Source organism: Toxotes jaculatrix, chromosome 13 (genome assembly GCF_017976425.1).
Source record: "Toxotes jaculatrix isolate fToxJac2 chromosome 13, fToxJac2.pri, whole genome shotgun sequence".
NCBI lineage: Eukaryota > Metazoa > Chordata > Actinopteri > Toxotidae > Toxotes > Toxotes jaculatrix.
The window spans coordinates 15,643,518-15,666,273 of record NC_054406.1 but is presented as its reverse complement, the minus strand read 5'-3'; the positions used below and the strand labels follow the sequence as shown (position 1 = coordinate 15,666,273).

Here is a 22,756-nt window from a genome sequence, read left to right as displayed (position 1 = left end):
CTTGGGTTTAATATACACTGCTCAGAGAGGATCAAATGTTCATGGATGCCCTCTCATTAACAGCAGATCAACAGGCTTATTCAGGACAATCATCATCATATTATCAAACACATCCATAGTTGTATTAGCCCACCCCCTGTTGATGCTATTGATCGGTCAGAGTCCAGAAAGTGTAGTTTTAAGGGCAAATACAGGGCAGGGTGTAACAGAGATCGGCCCCTCAGCATATGTTGAGTCTAATGTAACTCAAAGGGCCCAGCTGTCAGATGTGAGGAGAATGAAAATGAGGTGATAATTGACTTTCACTGTGTCGCACATTAGTGTCACACATAATTGTGCTTTTTCCCATAAGTATCAGGGCAACTGGAAGAAAAAACTGAAATTATATGAGGCATGTACTGTAAGTGTTCATGAGTGTGTGTTTGAATGTTCTCCGTGTGCATGGCTGTGTGGGGGCGTGAGCATGTGTGAGATTAAGTGTGAAGGCAGACTCAAGCAACAATAAATAATTGAGGAAAGGGATTTGTCTTCATATGTGTTCTCCTGTTTCCCCGTTGTCATGGGAACAACGTACAGCTTCTGTGACAGGAGCAGTGAATGAGGTGCTTTGAACTACACTTCTCTCCTCTTCTTCTCACTCTCTCTCTATTTTCTTATCATCATCTTTTACTCATCAATACAAGTGCGTGCACATGCACAAACATGAAAGCACACTTACAAACACTCATATACATTTCTCCAGGCATCCTGCGCCTCACTCTGTTGTGTGTGGGAGACCCATTTTTTATCAGTGGTGAATAAACTCCCCTGAAAAGACAGGGGTCTTTCTGAAAAAGGAAGAACATCAACCATAACTTGCCTTTGACTCTGAATGGACTATTTTATATTGATCAGCTTGAAGCCTCGGTGCGTGGGTTGCTGAGGAGCTGTGTTGTTCACCGCAACACTGACTTATCTTAGGGCTATTTGCATTAATTGATAAGAGGGATTGAAGAGAACAACACAAAAAACACACAAACAATCATCTGTGATGAATCAGTGTTGGAACTGGGTGAAATGTTTGTGTAGTTTTAGGGTGTATGTAAGTGTGTGGGTGGCTAGGTTGCAGGTCCATTTGCCTGGCATGATAATACCACTGGTTAAATATGACCCAGCTGGAAGGAACTGCCTGCCTTCCCCCTTCTCTTCCTCTCCGTCTGAGAGGACACATGCTTCATTGTGCTTCTTTTGCCAGCCCTGATAACAAGCAGGAATGTGTGCATGCACTCATGCAAGTGTGCATTACTGCATGCACGCCCTTCCCGTGTTTCAGCATACAGCCATTTTATTTGATGCTTTAATCTTTGGCTACAACTTTGCACGTGGGTGTTGTTTATGTTCATACCCCACACATATCGCCCTCCAGTTGCGCTGCCGTGACAATGTGTTTTTGTGTTTTTGCAAATGTGTGTGTATTAACAATGTGTTGCCATAGGCGTCAACAGATCCTTGAAAGAAATGCCAGTGAGAGAGATGTGAATGTCACAACTGGGACAACAGCACATTGAGAGCAGTGGCGCTGTCAACATGGTAGAGACACGTGTTCCCTGATTTACAGTCGAGAGTGTTTGCTGGCAAATGCATTCACGTATGTATTTGTTTGAGCGTCCGCTCTCTATGTGTTAACACAGATAAATATTTTACTTCACACATTCATGCAGCAGGAGGCCATTCCAAGCTTCGACTGTGCACCATTAGGGAAATGCAAGCTCCATTTTTCTGCCCTTATAAGGAAGCACCATTTACCATTCAGCCCATGGAAACAACCTGTGGGCGGAAGGGGGGAAGTGGGGGGGACTAAGTGGGAGCAAGCCTATCGCTAGTGCCTTCCACTGCATTTGGCTTGTCTGTAATGGCAGACGGTGTCGTCCTGGCCCGGACATTAGCCTAATGTATTCAGGCGAGCGGGATCGCTGAGCTCACCCATTTCCATTTTAATGGCGGCCATCTAGAGGTTAATTCGGATATGATGCGGTCAAGGTGCGCATACGCGCTGACACGTCAAGAGACAAATAGTGGTACTGAGAGGATCTATGGGGCGGAAGGGTTTATCTTCCCACTAGGGAGGCAGTTACTGGCACATATACACACACACACACACACACACACACACACACACACACTTGGTTGTTTGAAGTTTACTCATGGGGTAGGTTATATGTGATAGTGGATATCTTTGTTACTCAGTAAACCCTAAGGGACTCACTTATTTGGTTTGAAATTATTCCACATTTGCTCCGACTGGATGCTCATTTTCTATGTATATAGCCCCTGATGGGCCGCATATATGAAGGCTTTATTGTTTCTCTTGAGAATAAGCAAAGAGCTGAACTCTGTATTTTAGCTACGTGATGGGGGAGACTTGGAAAAGGTAGCTTATGGTCCCATCTCAATTTAATGGTTTACTGCATTTCCTTAGATACATTCAATTCAATTTTATTTATGTAGCTCTAAATCATAACATACATCATTTACTCATTTACATCACTTTACAGAGTGAGGTCAAGACCTTACAATATTATAGAGAGGAACCCAACAGTTCCCACCAGTAGAGAGGAAAACTCAGAAACCTCAGAGAGACCTGGACTCAAGGTGGGCAGCCATGTACCCCAACTGGTTGGGTTGAGAAGAGAGAAATGGGGGAGAGAGGAGACAGAGGAAGGAGAAAATTACATATACATACATCTTGTGGTTGCAGTAGTAACAATAATTTCCTTTGTTGTATTGATATATTCTTTCAATATGTTCTTTAGCGCTTCCAAGCTGCAGCTTTATGTTAAATGTCATTCATCCACTGCGCTGTGGTAAGACATGTTGAAATTCCAAAGGACCTCTCTTTGAATTCAAACGATGAGTTTCATTCTCTTCAGCTGTATTTATCATGCGCAGCATGGGACATGAGGCATTTCTATTATTGACTGCCAGAACAGGATGGTCTCTGCAACTTGTGTCTTTTGTCCAAAGGCAAACTTGAATTGTAGATGCGGAGAGGAGACAGAGGAGGGGTGGAATAATGGAAAAGAAAAAAAAAAAGATAGGAGATTTACAGTTCTGTATTGCTACTATTGTTTGTGCCTTTATGGTATTATGTGAATGTGATGCTGGGATTAATTTCACCAAGATGAAATTTCCTCCCATTGAGCATCACTGTAGTCGGTGTAATTGTATCTCAGCGGAGGAGTTACATGCAGATATATGACACTATACTCACCCGGGGTATAGGGATTACACTCATACATGTGCAGACAACCGATACCTCTGTGCACAGACATGTGTGCACACTCACCTCACTTCCCACTCATATAAAAGATACACACACACACACACACAGCTGAAGCAACCCTCCAAATAGACCTCTAGGTTTAGCTAACAGTGCAGATTAAGCTCTATCTTTCTATGAATGTCACACTGGCTGTCTGTGACCTCAGTACAGAAGGGCAACAAGATGCAGAAAATAGGTTTAAAAAATCTCTCTGTCTCCTATATAGTCTTCCTACTCTTTCCAACTCATTTACTCCCACTGGCTATTGCTCTTCCTCTCTTTGACCTACTGACTTGTTCTTTCTAGCGCACTTTCATTCCTCCCTCTCTCCCTGTTCTGCTGCTATTTTTTATTCCCCCCCAGTCTGTCCCTCATCTCACCTTTGCTTCTATTATTCCTCACATCACGTCTTCCAAATCTGTTTTCTCATACGCCCATACAGTCAGTCAGTCAGTCAGTCAGCACTGTGTCTCTCAGCCTTTGTCGCCACCGCCTCTCCCTCTTTCTCCTTTGGTCTCTCCCTGTATCCTTCCTCCACTATGAGGGGTTGCTGTCCTGCCGGGGTACAGCACAGTGACCATCGATTCATCAAAGTGTCACAGCGCACTGCAGCAGCTCCGTAGGCCCGCTACTAAACAACTGCTCTGGCAGAGCAAACAATAGCACCGACACACAAACACACACACAGGTAGAACCTGGAGTGCTGCCCCAGCAAGGTCACACTTCTCCCTGTACAGCCATTTGGCGGCGTGCATGCCGGAGTTGGTTAGTGCCAAGCGGATGCTGCCAGTGGCACAGTGGGCTAAGCAGTGGACAACGTATCTGTTGAACATTGACAGATACCAAGCACAGTTAACACTCCAGTACAAGCCAATGCAAACAGTTCCCACAGACCTGCTGTGGGATGAAAAACACTAACCACGAGGACAAAGTTTGAAATTTTCCTAATTGCTGAAACAGCGCACTTTTCCACATGCGTGATGGTTCACCTGAACTTCCACAACTTATATGAAAATATGACCTTCTATCTCGCCAGTGGTCTAACTGGACTAAAACAGCTCAGCCAGCAGTCTGTTTATGGGGGCTTTATGGCGTGTCAGTGGGGTTAACTGCAGGATGGGCTCCTCCCTGTAGATTTACACTGAGGGGCTCCAGAGTAGGTCACCAGCTCCCAGCAGCTAATTTCATAATGCACCCTGGGCGAGGCTTAAATAATTCAACCAAGCTCCAAGTGCAGGATCTACTTAATCAAAGGCTCTGGGTTTTCAAAGAACAGAGAACAGACTTACAGCACTTTGGTTTAACTCAACCACACTCGTATCTTCTGGTGGTAAAATGTTTTGTGAGTAGTTGCGCAAAGCTCCACGGAGAATATGAAGCGCAGCAATTACTGCGTAATGTGAAAATTAAACTGGATTATGCTGTAAATCGGTCCTTAACATCCGCAAAAAGCGCATTCTGGAGTGAACTTTGATGTGTCTGCTTTTGTCCGATTCAATTCTGAGCATCCATTTTTCAGCAAGGATAAAATGTTTCTGGCCGCAGCCAAAAAAGCAACCACTCTAAAAGTGCTATCTTAATCTTTTGTCCCACATTGTGTGCGTCATTATCGATTTAAGAGTCGGTCACTTGGCACAGGTGCTCACACTTCAAAATAGCATTTGGCCGAGCTCTGGCAGACTCAGTAGATTCTCTGTCGTGATTTTTTTTTTTTTTTGCTTCACTTAATTGTACCCATAAAACATGAAGCCTGCTTTCCTGCATGGTTGATCACCTGTCATATATCAGTATGTACAGCATGTTCCATCGCCTAATGGCACATGCACTCTGACGATATGAAAACACTTTTATTCATTTGCAAAACATTCTCCTCTGCTGACCTTTTTAGCTCTGAGGTGTTTCCACTTTAGCTGCTAACACTGAGGAGGGCTATTACTCTCTAAACAACCTGATTTCTATACATGAAAAGCTTTGTCTGTCAAGCCTCAAGAGTCACGGAGTCATTTATTTCCTCCGCATTTCGAATTTGTTCCTGAAACTGACAATAATACCAACAATAATAGCTCCTATAACATCTCAGTTGCGTTAACCTATCCCTGGTATTGTTTTATAATTCAGCCCAGCCCATATATCCTTATTCATTACCTATGTACAAGGGGTTCACAGCCCCCTCTGACCTCTATCAAGCTCAGGCCACTGTATGAGCCATTGATTGGCATTTGTCTAATAGAGGCCTCGTAATGAAGGAGATGATGAGATTATTGACCAGACTGTGTATATGAAAATCAGGTGGGAGAGGTGGATGTGGAGGTTTTACCTGGATATTAGTATTGACCTAATGGTAATGGCGAGGGTGGATGCTGACTCACTGGACCCATTTAAAGGCTTTAATGAAAGATCTGTTGGAGATAGCTCCCACTTTGATCTTTTTTGTTCTCCTCTCTTGTTACTGGTTGGAGGTGAGGAAGGAGAATAAACACACACGGTGATGCTCAGAACTCTATACAGTATATAGGTACATTTACCTATATGTACTTTCTTTTAATCTCGTGTTACACTAGTTTATTTCTTCCATCCCCAAGAATTCATGGCAACACTTCTCTGCAGCAAACAAAGAGCTGAACTCTGAATGCAGAATTTTACAACTGGCTTAAGTGTATTCGAGTGGCCAGGGTTCAAGTGTACACACATTAGCATCTTTTGGAAGAGGTCAAGCACACATGAAGCGCTGAAAAGTGACGGGTGAGAGGCCCCTGCCTGTTTTTTGATGAGACAGGCCCTGGGGAGTCAACAGTGGCGTGATGGATATACTGTGACTGGAGATGCTATTATCCGCCTGCTTCTGCTGATGCCATCCAGACAGTCTGAATCTTTACCTCCTGACATTATCTCCCCTTTTCCCCTTGCCCACAAAAAAAACCCAAAAAACAATGTGAGACAGATTTGCTGCACTATCTGGAACAAAAACCTAATATTGGTTTTCTTAGTGTGTGTGTGTGTGTGTGTGTGTGTGTGTGTGTGTGTGCGTCAGCCAGTGTTTTTCCGGCGGCATTTCAGGATTCATAAACACCTCGATGTGGCACGTAGCCCCTGAAATCTTAAACATTGGGCCTGATTATTGCTGTGAAAACAAATCCAGCATTCGCCTGGCTAACCAGGGATTATCCATGTCCATGCTTAATTTTTTTTAATCATTTGTTCTCTTTTTTGCTCCATACTTTCTTAAAAAAAACTGTTTTTATTTATTTCAAGTGTGAGTAAAACTGACAGGAATAAAAATGACTTACTTTTTTTTTCCATTCCTGTTGTCTTCTCTTCATGCTTGCTGCCTTATTACCTATAAATCCCTGCTGGTTTTTCAGACATGAGGCATGTTTCAGAGTGAAAATTTGGATGTATTTTTTGAGCTGTGGGATTGTTCTAACCATCAGAGAGAGCACACAAAACAGCACAGAATCTGTATGATATATCATAAGCTTTCAATAATTCAATGATACTCACATTCCCCCCGGAGGGATTTAACAAAGCAGCATTCACTTTTACATGTTTTCAAAACAGCAATGTGTTTATTCAAGATTCCTGTTTTTTAATGCCCTGCTTTAATGCCCTCAGGTAGTTTAGCTCATTTCCATGCATTGATTTATCAGAGACATTTACACAGTTATGGGTGTGGATATAAATGAACAAAACCAAAATCATATCTGCCGTTGCATTGTTTGTGTTGCTGAATAATGGGGGCTATGCAGATAACAGATGTCCTCCAATTACACTCTCCTAATTACATTTTAATCAGGCTGCATTATGATTCAGGTTTGTGGCTGAAGCAAACAAAGCAAAAATACAGATTGTTTGTAGCATGTATTGTACATGACATTCTAATTTAGTCCCTGCATGAGAATATTTACTTAAGCAGGTTCCTTTTGTGTGACTAGAAGTCGACTTACATTTTTATCTTCAAAGGAGAATTAACTCAGAGCATGTCACATTCCTGCCGCCTTAGCTCCAAAGCTACAGCTGCTTACGAGGAGCTGTTGTCCAGCCCATTCATGTTTCATCAGCTTGTTACCTGTCAATGGCAGACTGACTGCTGACTGACTGGAGAGATGCTAGTTAACTTTCGCATTAACCATTTCACATTAACCACCTGTTTTGACCATCACCACCCGAGATCAAATGAGTGTGTTATTAGCTATCCGTGATGCTATCCAGGCAAATATTAATTTGTGCGTCAGCACTTGAAAGCCACACTGGCAGCACAACAGAGCTACGCTAAAATAAAGTGCGATCACACGTCAGTCCACATTAGTGATTAATTACAGCTAAATAAAACTCTCGGCTGTGCTCAGATCAGTTGAAGACAGGTCACTTAGCTCTCAGATTCAAAACACACACACCCTCAGAGATCACATGCTGCACATCCACCCCACGCTCAGCACTGATAGATGGCAACACATGTAATTAAAAATGAAGATTGAAGGCGATGTGGATGGCTTCTGAGAAACATGCACGATACGTACAATTAATGTGGTAGTGAAGTGTATGTGTCTGTCTTTGTGTGTGTGTGTGCGCGTGTGTGTGTGTGTGTGTGTGTCCTCTCCTCCCCTGCTACCCCCTCATCTTCTCTCCTCCAGCTATGTCATGTATTAACGTGGGAACCTATTACTAATGTGGTGAAAGGGCTGGTGAGTGAACAAGTGTGTGATGATGGAGGTGGGGAAAGATGGGAGAGGGTGGGCCATTTAGCACCACTATATTAATGGCTTATGCTGTAGGTGATAATGGATGTTGCAGCGCTTGGTGCTAACTGTTTGACTGTGGGTGTGCATTTGTGTGTGTGCGTGTATTTGTATAATTCCTATTTGGGAATGCAGAGGGTTGTCTTTTATTTGGTTTTAAATTCTTTAATACTTCAATTACTTCTACACTGTTGTTCTAGCCGTTCTAACACGCCTTACACCCTTTTAATAACTGCCTATTTGTTTTTCTCTTCACAGCTCAGAACTGCAGTTACACACTACACAGTCCCAATGGGACGATAGAGAGCCCCGGCTACCCTTACGGTTATCCTAACTATGCCAACTGTACATGGGTGATCGTGGCGGCGGAGCACAACCGGATACAGCTGGTGTTTCAAGGCTTCGCCCTAGAGGAGGACTTTGACATCTTGTCTGTATATGACGGGCCACCCAGCCCTGGGAACCTGCGGACACGGTAGAGTTGGCTCAAATGTTTTTCATGTGCATGTGTGCAGGCTTTAATGATGTCCAAGGTTTTATTTGGTATGAACACAAACATAGATCTGCATGTGAAACTCAGGGGAAAGAGAAATTTTCCAAAATGTAGTCAACAATTTGAGATTTGAAGTAAATGGTATTTAAGGGATGCAATGACAAAGGTACGACTGAGCAACATTTAAAGGATAATTCTGATAAAGGATAATTACAGTAGTGCTCATTTGTTCGTAGTTATATGACACAACAAGTTAACCCCCCAAAACTGACTATTTTTGGTTGTGGAATGGTAAAGGACATAAAGTATTCATTATATGCCAAATGCAAAGAAGGTGGGGAGACATTGTATTTTAAGATTTCAGATGTTTACTCTGCTGTGAGAGTCTTAGCTATTGAAACATAGCTACTTTTATAACATAGCAAGCTACTTTTAACATAGCTACTATGCATGTAACCTTTTGCAGTAATTGCAGTCCATGAAAGTCCCATGTAGTCCTGGTGTCTCACATGTAGAAAAGTGGGGGATAAAGGTCTGTAATCTGGGAATACATTGTGATATTACTAAAAACAATAAAGTCAGATGGGCTGAAAAACATTAACATCAGCAAACAGGTTTTAAACAAACCCAGAGGTTAGCAAAACTGCTCTGGCAGAGAAAATCAATAAACGGTGAAATCATTACCCAACTTGTCCACAGTAAACGTCCTTCACAGTTTACAGATCAACATCCTGGTTCTACTGGCCTAAGTTAGTTGTGCACATAGAGTTTTCCTTTGCAATATGGGATGAGTAGTGACATTTTGGCTTCCCTCACTGCTGGTTTTATCTCTATGTAAAGAGAGAGATAATCTGGCTGAACTGTTGTTTAGGACCCATCTCTTTGCCCGACCATCTCTGCATCATCAGATTTGTTGGTGGTGATGTCACCATTTTCCCAGATCTCAGCAGTTATTGTAATTTGTACTATGCTACTGTGACCCATAACAAAGATGGCCAAAACCATGAAATTAACCCCAAAGTTGAATTAAACAGAAAGTGTCCTTTATAGAGTCATTCAGATTTAGAGGTATTGATGAAGGTAGTGGGCTGGAAACTGGAAAAGAGGCAAAGCTATAATCAAGACTATAATCACTGATGCATTCAGAGGCAGTTAGGGCATATCCTTTGGTGACTCATACAAGACTTACTCTGTGAACACTGTCACAGCATCCAAGGTTATTCAACGGGCTTCTGGACACATTTTGTACTTGAGAGCTACCAGCGAAAATGAAATGAAGCCCACTTGGGTGTGAAGGCTCAAACAAACAATTTCTGAATCAGCAGTCTCATCCTCCCGTACAACCGTCAATTTAACAGCCTCACAAAGTGCTGCCTTGTGCTAACATCGCAGACTGAAATATTGGCTCTCTGGTTTGCAGAGTTTTATGCTCACTAAGTTTACACTTTTTCAACCATTCAGGATTTTCGAAATAAATATTGTTAGTCTGAATTGCCATCTAAATGAGCCAGACTTCTCTTTGTATTAGCTGCAATTATAAGATACAGCCAGAGAGCTGTTATTCAGTGATGCATTTATGTACTTTGGGATATTATTGCTTGCAGTCTAACATCTATCAGGCCTCTTGGCAGCCCCACATATACAGGATAACTTAATTAGGGACAATTTCTGCATCTGATCAGTTGAAGCTACACCAAAGCTGCTGTTAATTCCTGTCACCTTCTGCTATGAGCTTAGCCTTGCAAATAGTTTAAAGCATACGCAAGCCCTCTAGAGACATATGAGAGACCTATTCTTAAGGGCTTTTGTTATTGACACTGTTTTGAGACTCCGTCAGCCTCTCTGTTTCTCTCTGTCGATATTTCTCCCCCCCAACCTCACCTCTTCTCGGCCCCCTCCCCTCCCTGCGTCTCTCATTCTGTGCCAGTGGTGCCTCCGTTGCATCTCGGTGCAGAAAGCGAATGAAAGAGAGAAGAAAATCCATTATGGATTGGTGTTGTGCTGTTCTGCTCAGCCATTCTCCTGTTCGGACCTCTGGGCTCTGTTATATATTGATGCTCCAGTGGGACAGAGGGAAAGCGCTCCACTCTTACTATCTAAGCGCTTTGAAAATAAGTGAGAGGAAAGAAAATGAATTTGAACAAAGAAGGGAAAAAGGGGGGGGGGGGGGGTAGGAAAAGAGAGAAACATAAAAAAGAGAGAAAGAGAGAGAGGCTGAAAGCGTGTTGAAGATTTCGTAGAGAACACAGATCTCCTTTAGATTCTGCTTTTGTTGTCTTTGACCAGACTTCCTCCTGTTTCAAAGGAGGCATTTTGTAAAAGTGAGACCTCAAGCTTTATCTGTGAGTGAGCTTGGAAAGGCAAGCAGCAGCTCTCACCGGTCAACAGCAGTCTGTCGGAACATGCATGTATCTTTACACTCAAAAACAACCCCACTTACACCACACACACACACATTCGTGGGCACATTTTCATACGCACGCAAAGATGCGTATCTGATAATTCAGCCCTCCCTTTGCTCTCATCTCCCGCTTATGTCAAATGTAATTTTCTTTCCATCTCTCTTGCTCCTCTTCCTTCAATTTCTTTCCTCAGTCCTCCTCATTTCCTCCTCACCTATTTTTTATATCTTATTTCTTCTGCCTGTTCTCCATTTTGTGTCCCAGCTCACTGTGTTTGCTGAATTTGATCAGTCTTTCATGTATACCACAGTATAGGTTGTAGAGCTTGGAATATTTCCTTTAATCTCAAGTAGTCATCAAAAATGAATGTTTTGCCTCTCTTCATATTCAAATGATCACCTTTGATTTCTTTTTCAAAGCAGTCACTTTTCTTTAGATTTGTTTATTTGTCCATTAATTTATTCATTTGTGTCACAGAAAAGCTGATAAATTTCTTGTTGTAGGAGAACGCCAGCTTTATGCCAGCTCTATGTGTGCTTATGTTCCTAAGTATGCAGTGTAGGTGCACTGGTGTGTGAGTGTGTGTATTCCTGCAGCAGCTTCCTTTATGAGTCACAGTCACTCCTTAGGAAATGCATATATGAGTCAGTCTGTTGCTGCAGCACTTCATTGAACCCCCGATCCCAACTGACACCTGGGAAGTAGAGAAAATTGTCTGAAATGGAAAAACAGAAAAACCATATGCGATGATACGCTGCTTTCAGAAAGTATTCAGACCCCTTCACAGTTTTTCACATTTTGTTATGTTGCATCCTTATGCTAAAATCATTTATATTCATTTTTCCCTCATTAATCTACAGTCCTTATACCATAAGTCTGTTTTCACAAACTGAAAAAAAAAATTGAGAAATTTTTGCTAACTTATTAAAAAGCAAAATCTGAAATATCACATTGAGTTATGTATTCAGATGCTTTACTCAGTACTCAGTTGAAGCACCTTACAGCCTCGAGTCTTCTTGGGTATGATGCAACAGCTTTGAACACCTGGATTTGGGGATTTCTCTGCAGATCCTCTCAAGCTCTGTCAGGCTGGATGGGGTCCATCAATGGACAGCCATTTTCAGGTCTCTTCAGAGACACTTGATCAGGTTCACGTCAGGTGTCTGGCTGGGCCACTCAAGGACATTGACAGAGTTGGTCCTAAGCCAGTCCTGCATTGTCTTGGCTGTGTTCTTAGGGTCATTGTTAGTAGGTGAGCCCTCCCTCAACTCTGACCAGTCTCCCTGTCCCTGCTGCTGAAAAACACCCCCACAGCATGATGCTGCCAGCACCATGGTTCACCTCTGTCCTCCGAACATGACGCTTGGAACTAAGGCCAAATAGTTCAATCTTGGTTTCATCAGACCAGATGATCTTGTTTCTCACAGTCTGAGAGTCTTGTAGGTGTTTTTGTTTTGAAAACTCCAAGCAGCTTTCATGTGTCTTTCACTGAGGAGAAGCTTCATCTGTCCTCTCTGCCATTAAGCCTAGATCGGTGGAGTGCTACAGTGATGGTTGTCCTTCTACAAATTTCTCCTATCTCCTCTCCACTCAGAATGTCCAAGGTCCTTTTCCCTGTATGGCTCAGTTTGGCTGGACCATTGTGCTCTGTGAAGAATCCTGGTTGTTCCAAAATTCTTCCATTTAAGAATTATTATTTTATCATTATTGAGCGCCTGAGCTAAATACCAAATGTCAAAACAAAGAGTTTGAATACTTATGTCAATGTGATATTTCAGTTTTTGCTTTTAAATAAATTTGAACTATTTTAGCATAAGGCTGCAACATAAGAAAATGTGAAAAAAGTGAAGGGGTCTGAAAACTTTCAGAATGTCCTGTATATGTCCTAGATTGCAAACGCAAGCTGCTGTCGGTATTTGATTGCTGTTAATTAAGCGGAGCAGTAATTTTCAGAGATGTATAGTGATTAAGTGTGTCCTCAGTGTTGTGACAGGCTGAACTACATAAAACTAGCCTCAAGGTGAAATCAGTTTTGCTGACTTAAGTAGTACTTAATATCCTTTACTTAATATCCTTTTTTTTTTTTTGGTATAGCTCTCTGTTGGCATACACCCAGCCTGGCAACTTCATTGTGACAACACAACTTCAGGAAGCGGTGTGCAGTCACTGTGGTCTGCTTTTGTTTGCAAAGAAATAGCTACACCACTTAAGAAACCCCATTGGCTGGAGCCAATCCCAGCCGACTTTGGGCAAGAGCCGGGGTACACCCTAAACAGGTCGGCAGTCTATCACAGGGCTGACCTATAGAGGCAAACAACCACACTCACATTCACACCTACGGACAATATAGCTTAGCCAGTTAACCTAATCTACATGTCTTTGGACTGTGGGAGGAACTTGGAGTACGTGGACTGAACCCACGCAGACACGGCACTGCACCACCGTGCCGCCCAGCTCTGTACTTACGTCACTTAAAAACATAAGATTTATATGGAGCTTCTCATTTAATTCTGGTTAAGAAAGCGAATGAAGCTAATCCCCCATGCTGTCTGTTTACCCTCTTGGATTGATTTCCCATCTTTCAGGAAGCAGTTTTATTCCATCTGATTCAATACTGAATTAAAATCAACTTGCCATGACTCAACATTAGCTCAAGATATGTCACTCTTCACACTGTTGTTATTGTTACACAACTGTTATGTGGCGATACAGCAAACGGGATCTGTTATGTAATCTTTTCCATGTTGAATGCTCTTTCTTGAGAGTCAATTACTAAACCACAACTTTGTTAACATAGCATTCACAGTCAAGTAATCCTTCTCACAATATCCCTGTTAGTGCTTATTTCTTGTTCATAGAGAAGGATTTACATCAACGTAGTTTATGAATGTGAGGCTTTGCAACATCTGGCCCTCAGCTCTTTGATGAAGGGGTTATTTTGAATGCATCAGTGGAGTTTTCAAAGGGGTCCAGCTGCATTACCACATAACAATAGTGCAATCTCAGAAAGTGAAAAGGTTTTCGTATATATATATTGTTTCCACAAATCTCTGCAAATTGGTTTGAACACACAGACATTCATGAAACTGCCTGAAAGGTAGAAAATAAATAAGTAATGGCATATTTTGAAAAATGGTCAGTAGAGTCAGTGTGTGCAAGGATTGTAGCTGAGCTAAAAGCACTAAGCCTCTGACATGGCCTTTTTTTCCCTCAATTTCCATTTTAATTCCCCTTTTCCTAATTTCCTCATGTCTGCTTCCAAAAATCTGTCTGCGAAAGATAATCACATTTTATCAGTGCAGATAAATGATAAGTTAATAATCGTCTGGTCATTTATCTGCAGTTAAATGACTGCTATGAGACATCTCCCTAGACACCAGTAACCCTGCTGTCCTGGGTTAAACAGAGCCTGTGGCATCGTAGCGCTGTGGTCAGAGAGTCCTTCCCATGACTAAAGCAACAGCCAACTTGACCTTAAGCAAAACACTGAACCCCCAAAAGCCGGCTCACTGTCACTCAGATGCACATTTCCTAGTTGTAAAAGCAGATTTTTTTTTTTTTTTAACTTTCGTGTCACATTTCACCTTGTAACTGCCAATTGGGGGAACGCTCAGTACATTTCAGCAGAGGGAAAAGCTATTGGGGTGTGTGAAGGCATCTCTCTCCACATGCCTTCCTCTCAGCGATGGAGTGATGGAACAGAGTTACTTAAGGCCTGGCAATCTGGCAAGGGTGGGAAAGTGAAAGAGGAGGAGGAGGCGTGGAAGAGACAGATTTTCAGCCTGCGGGCTCGATAGGACCTAAATAAGGAGCACTAGTGCATGGTGCTGGGAGTGGCATTAACACTACAGTCAGCCCTCGGTGCCATGAGGTTGGGGTGTCACAATATCAGTTTGTGTGTTGAGGCGAAAGAGAAAAGCACGGTGTGTTTGTGTGTGTACATGTGTGCGCCCAGACTGCACTTACAAGGAGGATCTCGGCTAGTATACAGTCCATCCCAGCAAGCTGATTCAGTGTCAACAAAATCAAGGTTTATTGGAGTTCAGATAAAGTGAACATCACACTCACAAACACACGCTCAGACACACACTTTTAAGCACAGAGTAAATGGCAGTGGGCTGGTAAACCGTTATCCCTGTAATTTTTCAGACACATAAGATTGCTGAGATGTTTGCTCTTTCAGGCGAGCACTCGAGAGCGCAGTATATGCATAAGAGGGAAACACTATCATGTACATGTTTTCCTATTGCTTCTGCTTGTAGATCAATTTTTTTTTTATTTGAGCTGCACAAATGTCCTATCTGAAAACAGACCAAGATGCTTTAAGCAGCAAAAAAACATGGACACCGATAGAGTGTCCAAATGATTAGCTGATTAGCAGATTCTCAAGCAATCTTAAGGTTTCTCTAAGAAGTGATGATGGGATGCTCTCCCTCATTTTCTGGCATTTTTATAAATTAAACGATTAATTAAACCTGCTATGACTCATTTCTTGGACACTAAGTGGAAACAAACTGTAAACACAGCACTGACACATTATTACATTTTAAGTTGAAATGTTGAACTTGTTAGCAAACAGCTTCTCATTTTGAAATAGATATAAAGCAACATTAGCATTCATTTGAAATTGTGTTTGTGGCCACCATAGGCCCAACATTCACTCTCCTTTTAGCTCTTTTTTTTTCTCTCTCTCTCTCTCTCTCTCTCTTACAAACTCTTAAGTGAAAATATCTGGCTCTTTAGCAGCTAAAATCTCCAATATGTTCACCAGCTGGATAATTTGTCTTTTGTTTTTTGCTGGGCTAGTGGAGTACAGTTGGTTTTTAGATCAAAACAGCTCTCAATCCAAAAACATTCAAAAACAACATTAATGAGAGTGATAAGACTGAACTAAACAGAAAAAAAGCTCTTTTGAAAACAAAGAAAAACTCTTCCCCTCAGCTGTTTGCACAGACAGGTGATACTTCTCTATGAGTCTCATCGACTCTTTCACATTACACATAGTCATTTGATCCACTGCTAATTTAAAAAAAATGTGGTTCTAATTTTAAAGATTGCCTAATTAATCAAGAGTGAAAAACACTGTTGCAGCTGTTCACCAAAATCATATATGTGTATGCAGTTTTCAGTAACAGGTTCACTACACTTTTTAGTAACAAAAGACTTCTGTAATACTGTGGATCCACTGTATTATTTTTCCATCATATTTCTTTTAAATGATACCAGCTGCTTACATAAAAAGAGCTGTTTGTGTGTTATTTAATATGGTATAACACTTATAAAACTTGTATTTAACTTTAGAGCAGCTATAATCTCTTACTTTATCACTTAATGCTGGTCATATACCAGACACTCACGTACAATAGTAGCTGTTACTCCAAAGCTCGTGTTAATTAAGTCTCTCATCTCTTGCAGCGTTTGTTGTGTTTGTGTGCATCCATGTTTCATACTGTATGGGTGAAAGAGTGCAGTGTTAGTCAATGAGTCAAGCTTGTAAGAGCCAGTGTCTGCAGGTCAGGGTGAGACTGGATGACGTACAATGGCACCCACTGCCTGAACACTTGCCATGGCAATAATTCTTCCTCAGTGAAGGCCTTGGCCGTCAATCAACCTCGCAACACATACTTTGGAAAATAACTCTACTTCGTGAACGCTGCAGTGCACACATGTTCATTGTGTGTTTGCATACGCACGTTTCTTCCTTGTCCCACGTGCTTTATATGTTAACGCGTTGTGAGACATCCATGCGAGGAGTACATAATTAAATGAGGAGGAGGAGGAGGAGGAGTGTTTGAGTCTGTGTGAGTAGAGAAGTATGGGTTCAAGGCTGCTCGGTTTTAGTTGCAGTGGTCGTGATTGTGCATCTTATCCAACAACTTCCAGACACACACATACACACATGCATGTACACTATGTAGATGGATTTTTTCATACACACCCCCAGACATGTTGCAAGCAGACACACTGACACAACCACACAAACACACACACACACACACACTATTGGATTTATGGTTCCTTTGAATCTGGGCTGTTAATGGAGAGACTGCCACTTATCAACGCCAGCTTTAACGACAGACTGCTAAAAACAGGACGAAGAGTGATAGTTTGTTTTTCATCATCTCACACTGGGAAAAAGTGAAACGATGTTGAGATTTATGGCATCTGCTCACCTGTGAGGCAGAATTATTAGGCCCTGTAAACCCAGATTAGAGAAATAATCAACTAGATGGCTGTGAATTTATATCCTACATCCTGCGTATCACTCATTGTGTGCATTGCTATTGACATTCTCCCATCCTCAGGCCTATCAATGTTCTTAACAGGATACACTTCAGCAGCGGCACGAAATGAAATGTTTTCCTGCCGAGATAAACGATTAAAAATGTAGCGCACCCTTCAAAAAGATGTGTCATCTTCAGCCCCTCGGTACTCAGGGTCACGGTCATTTGAGTTGAAGGAATGCGCCAAATTTTTTGGGGGAGGCCAGCCTGTGGAGCAGTTTAGGCCTTCAGGGATGAAAAGCTAATCACTAAAAATAGAGGTATAATTACACCCATGTAGTGCTCCCTGCTCACATTTGAGCCAACGTGCTCTCAAAAACCAAACTACATAATTATATCTTTTGACTTGTACAGTCCCAGTTAATAAAAAAATGTGAGGCTTATGTTAAAATTGCATGCATTAAAAGGTACAAAATCAGAATTAAGTTTAATAATCTTGATTGATTTGACAGCAGTTTGTGCAAGAAATTGGTAAAATGCGTAGAAATGATTGGTACTGATTTTGTTAGGAAGTCATTAGTCATGTATAGCACTGCAGCAGAGGCTGAAAACTGCTGCCAGTGCCAGCAGATGAAGATGCTCATGTGAAATATTTCCAATATTAGACTTGACCAGATCAGAGGAATCCAGCTAATGATGTCTTAGTTTGAAAATTTTGTGATCTATATGATAAAAATTGTACATAGATTTTTTTTTTCCACCAGCTATTACAGACTGATATGCAAAGTTTTTATTTAAATGTTTGTAGTAATTTTTTGGAACTTGACAGACACATAGAATCACCAGTGCACAAAGCAATTACTCATAATATGTCAGGAACTAAGACAAAGCCACGAATTTCATGATTTAAACTGATAAACACTACCTAACAAAGGGATGGTGGGAGGTGGATGTTATGCTTTTCTCACTGCAGGGATTTCATTTTGTTGATTTGCGTGACAACTTATGCAAATCACGCCAGTCACAATTCTCCAATTACAATACCTAAGGCACAGTGCGACACATGGGCGTGCATGTGCAGCAGGTTAGACATGTGCGGCGTGTGTGGATTTAGCACTGTGGAAGGGGGAAGAGCAGACAGGGAAGCACGCTTGTCATAGCTCATTTCACCGCTGGTATGACTCCTCTTTGTTTCCAGTAATTTTGGAATGATCAAGCTGTAATAAAGTAGCATTTATCATTTTAAATAATAATGATAATAAACATTGGCTTGACAATCTATAATTTCTGTGAAGGAGAGCAATTTTCTCATGGGAACGGTGTCTGTCGGGCCTCTGGAGAAATAGCACAGCAGCAACAGTTTTGTCGTGGTGAAACCTTATTTGGATGAAACACCATGTGCAATTTTTCACATTTTGGTTTAGGAAATCAGTGGACGTGATCCATTTCAAATCTTCTCTTCTATTTTTGTGCTACACCATTACCATTGCTCAAAATACTATGAGGGCTGCAGCTTGAGCTACAGTGGGTGATTCATGTTCACTAAAACCACTGTTCAGCCAATCACGGACGGCCTGATTTTGGCCAACATTAATGCAGGTCAGTGATGATTAAATGATTGGGTCAGCGCCTGCTAGTTGAGGACTATTTTTGCAAAACCTGGTGGAAAAACCTGTTTATGAAAAGAGCACATAAACTACACGATAAACATTTCAGTTTAACCATCACTCTAGGCCAGAACACCTGATTTTCTGTAATCTGTTGTTCATCAGTGTGATCATTTTATGTGATGAAAAAGCTACTTTTTTTCAGTTGTGGGTTTGATATTCAAAGCAGCTTTAAACTAAAGTCAAAGCCAATATTCTTGTGATGTTTACACATAATCCTGTCTCTCATGCATATATAAGAGGTGGTGAACACATCATTTGCATGCTCTCAAGCACTTTCCAAGAATTCATAAACACATCTCTGCAGCAGTAAACATTTGAAAAATTACAGTGATACAACACTCTGCAACACTCAGTTCCCACAGAATTCAGACGTACAGTGCTTTCTTCATTGTGTTCCTTTATCTTTTATATCAGTGTTTAAGTGATATATGTTCTACCATTTCTCATACATGTTGTAAATCACATGTTCCTTCTAAAAGAAGGACATGGGTGGTTAAAATAGCCTTTGCCTCGATGAGAAACGATCCAAATTTAACATAAATACATCCGGAGCAATTTTAGGAGGAAACAAAACCACATCAATCAGAGGACGCAGGTACAATGAAGACTCTTTGGCCTGCTGGGCAATTTCAGTCTTGATTGGAGCAAGAACTGCGGACCTGCGGCCCACCTCCTGTTTGTGTCTTCACTGCCACATTTATCACAGCCAAATAGGGTGACATAAATGGCACAAGTCTATTGACAAAACTGCTGGAATATTTACCAACCACTGTAAGAAACCAACAAACCTAATCAGCTGTGTGTAACATGTGAGCAATGCAATCACTGTCATCGCCGCCTGCTCTTGGAAATTCCCTTGTTACTGTATGATTTTAGTCTGTTTGGGAAGAGATTTGAGATTTGAGTTGAAGTTAGAATACATGGAACACACACAAATCGACTTCATGTAAATTATGTCATCAGTTTATTTAATTTTTAGCCACTTCAACCGACCTTTTCTGACAAATTTCTGTGACGTATCAGCATCTTGAAATGGGGAGGCCAAAGTTTGAAATTACTTTCTCCAAGTCCTTTTTTAAAACCTTCAAAAGTCCAAAAGAAAGTTCTTTTCACCTACTGACTTTGTAGAAGAAGAAATTGCAGGGTTTTTGACAAAACTTAAAATGGTGGCCAAATTTAGTTGCTGAAATTGGCCAGACTGTGTTCACCGGATCCAATTTTGTTGAGACACCTAAAGGTTCAAGAGTGACCTGCCAAAGTGTGAACTGACTTTTGGACTCAAACTGGTCCCTTTTTTGATCGTTGTATATGTGAAACAATTTCTCAGACTGATCTCAATCAAAGTACTTATTTTCCAGAACATGTGGTTCTTTGGGCTGCCACTCACTGCAGAAAAAAGGAAAAGAAACAACAACTGTAAGACAGCCAAGAAGAACAATATGGTGGCATAAAACCTTTGGTATTTGCCCCCCAAACCACATGCCTGAAACAGAAGAAATAGCTTGCTTTTCGCTGTAATCTATGGGACTGTGAAACACAGACGTTCTCCTTGTGCACCATTTGTTTCCGGGCTTAGGCAAATCCCTGGCATATTTTTCCAGCCTGTGTTGATATTGCTTTTTTTCCTCAGTGTTACCGCAGTCACGTTTTTCTTCCTTGATTTCATCCTTTCCCTTTGTTTTCTCTTGTTCGTCCCTTTGAGACATAGAGCATAGCAGTCTAATTAGTTATCCAAACACCTTGTGAAACGTGATAATGGAAAAAAAACATGCATATTGTGTGCACATGCACACACACGCACACACACACGCCATGTTGTGTCAAAAGGATTGCTTGGCATGTAATTAGGCACTTGTTGTGCGGAACCAGTTGCACTTGACCAGCTGGGAAGGCAAAGGTTAACTCTCTGTAAACATACTGGGATCGATTCCATCAGAAAAGATGTGAATCAGTCCATAGAAATTACATACAGTGCAGTACAGAGATGCTGATGGCCAAAATAGAGCAGATTAATTCAGTCTCTATACCCAAAAAGATACATAATTAACAGATAGAGGGCATTAATGTTGAGATCTACAGGCAGAGAGGGACTTAAGGAGAGACTGTCAACAGAATCCAGACACAAGACATCAGTGTTTGTGAGAGCCTGTAGCTAATTCTAGATCAGAACCAGTGCTTTTTTCAGTAACACACACACAAACACACCATCGCCACCCCCCCTCCCCTCCTCCTCCTCCTCTCTCTTTTCCCTCGCTGTCTCCTTCTCTCTACTGCTCTTTGATCATCCTTGCCACAGGAACGAAAGAAGAGCGACGGGTAGAAAGTAAATAGCATTGGTTGGGCGCTCCATCGGTCACTGTGTCCCTATTAGCCCTGCTGGCTAATCAGATCTTCTGCCCAACCTCGTTCTGGAGTTTATTAGTGGCATCCCTCTGTGGAGCCAGGGAGAAACTGAAGATCACAGTGAAGAGAGAGTGAGTGAGAGAGAGAGAGAGAGCAGTGCAAATGATGAAATTTTGAATATAGATTCAGAGCTTCATCCAACGTCTGGAAAAAAAGAAAACCTCAGTGGTTTAGATTTAAAGTCTTGTGCTGCAGGCACAGGCATCAATGCAGATATGAAAACATGCTTCTACCTTCTGAGAGTTGGAAGGGCACTCACTAGTGTCTCTAGCTCGTCCAGTGATCCCACATTGCCCATGATGATAGGAGGGAGATATATTCTTCCATTAGTCTCTGCTGTCTGGACCCAGCTCTCTTCCCTTGTCTCCTCGACCATCCTCTGCATCCTCTGCCCCATGCCCCATCTCTCCACTTAGTTTGGTGCAAATCTGTCTTTTTTTTGTGCATAATCCTGCTAGAAAGCAAACCAACCAACCAGCAAGCCATCAAACAGACACAGGTGAAAATACAACCTCCATGGTGAAGGTAATGAATGAAGTCTGACTATGATGCAAATGAAAAACAGCCCCACACCACAAGTAAACAAACAGGGGTGCCCACGTGTTTTTGGCTGTATGTTCGACTGTTGAAGGGAGCAGGTGGAGAGGATGAGTCAGAAACAGAGAGAGAAAGTATACAAGTGAAAGCCTGAACTGGTTAAAGAGGTGACCGGGCCGTGTGCTATACTAAGTGGCAAATGGCTGCATTTGATTAAATAACATATCCTTTTAATGTGAAAGATTCTCGGAAAGGCAATATTGCACTCACCCAGTTGTACATTAGAAGTTTTTGTTTGTTTGTTTTCACTTACATTTCCATCATGCCACGTACCCCACATCACTACACTTAGCCAACTCTGTCTGTTACGCATCGAAATCTTGATGCTTGTGAGGCTGACTCACCAACACATTATTTGATCCTCTTTGGGCTATGTGTTATATAACCTGTTTACTTAGGCATAACTTCACACTTAACACTGTCGCTCGAGTTATTTCAGCAGAGATGAGTCGATTCACGAAGACGATGATTATTACTACAGCTGCCTATAGTAGCAAAATAATGATGACCACTCATCTGTGCAGCAAAATAAAAACACACTGGAACATTCATAAGTATTTCTTAGAAAGACAAATAATAGACTTAAGTATATCAGGTAAAATGAATAGTAAACTAACCAATGATCTAACATACAGCATACACATAACTGAATATCTAAAATGCTGGATAGATGTATAATGTTTCTTCCAACTTGTTTCCTGTTTGCTTTCAATTGAGTCCCTCATGTCTGTCCTTATTTTCTCCTTCATCATTTTACAACATCCTTGTGTGTCATAATTGCTCCATCCACTCACGCACACACATAGATACACACACACACATAGACAGACCTGAGCACCGGCAGCGGCGAGTAAACAACAGCATATCTCATGGCTACCACTTAGCTTTGTCACTTTCCTAGGGGCGAGAGTGGCACGACATTGAATTAGT

General features: G+C 41.6%; 1 protein-coding gene across 1 annotated transcript in view; it reads left to right on the top strand.

The window, feature by feature from the left end:
• The window catches only part of csmd2 (CUB and Sushi multiple domains 2), a 224,401-nt gene that overhangs the window by 7,335 nt on the left and 194,310 nt on the right, over positions 1–22,756 (top strand). Inside the window, exon 2 of the mRNA XM_041052918.1 lies at positions 8,296–8,512. Within this exon, the coding sequence (XP_040908852.1) occupies positions 8,296–8,512 (217 nt within the window). The remainder of the gene's footprint in view (positions 1–8,295; positions 8,513–22,756) is intronic.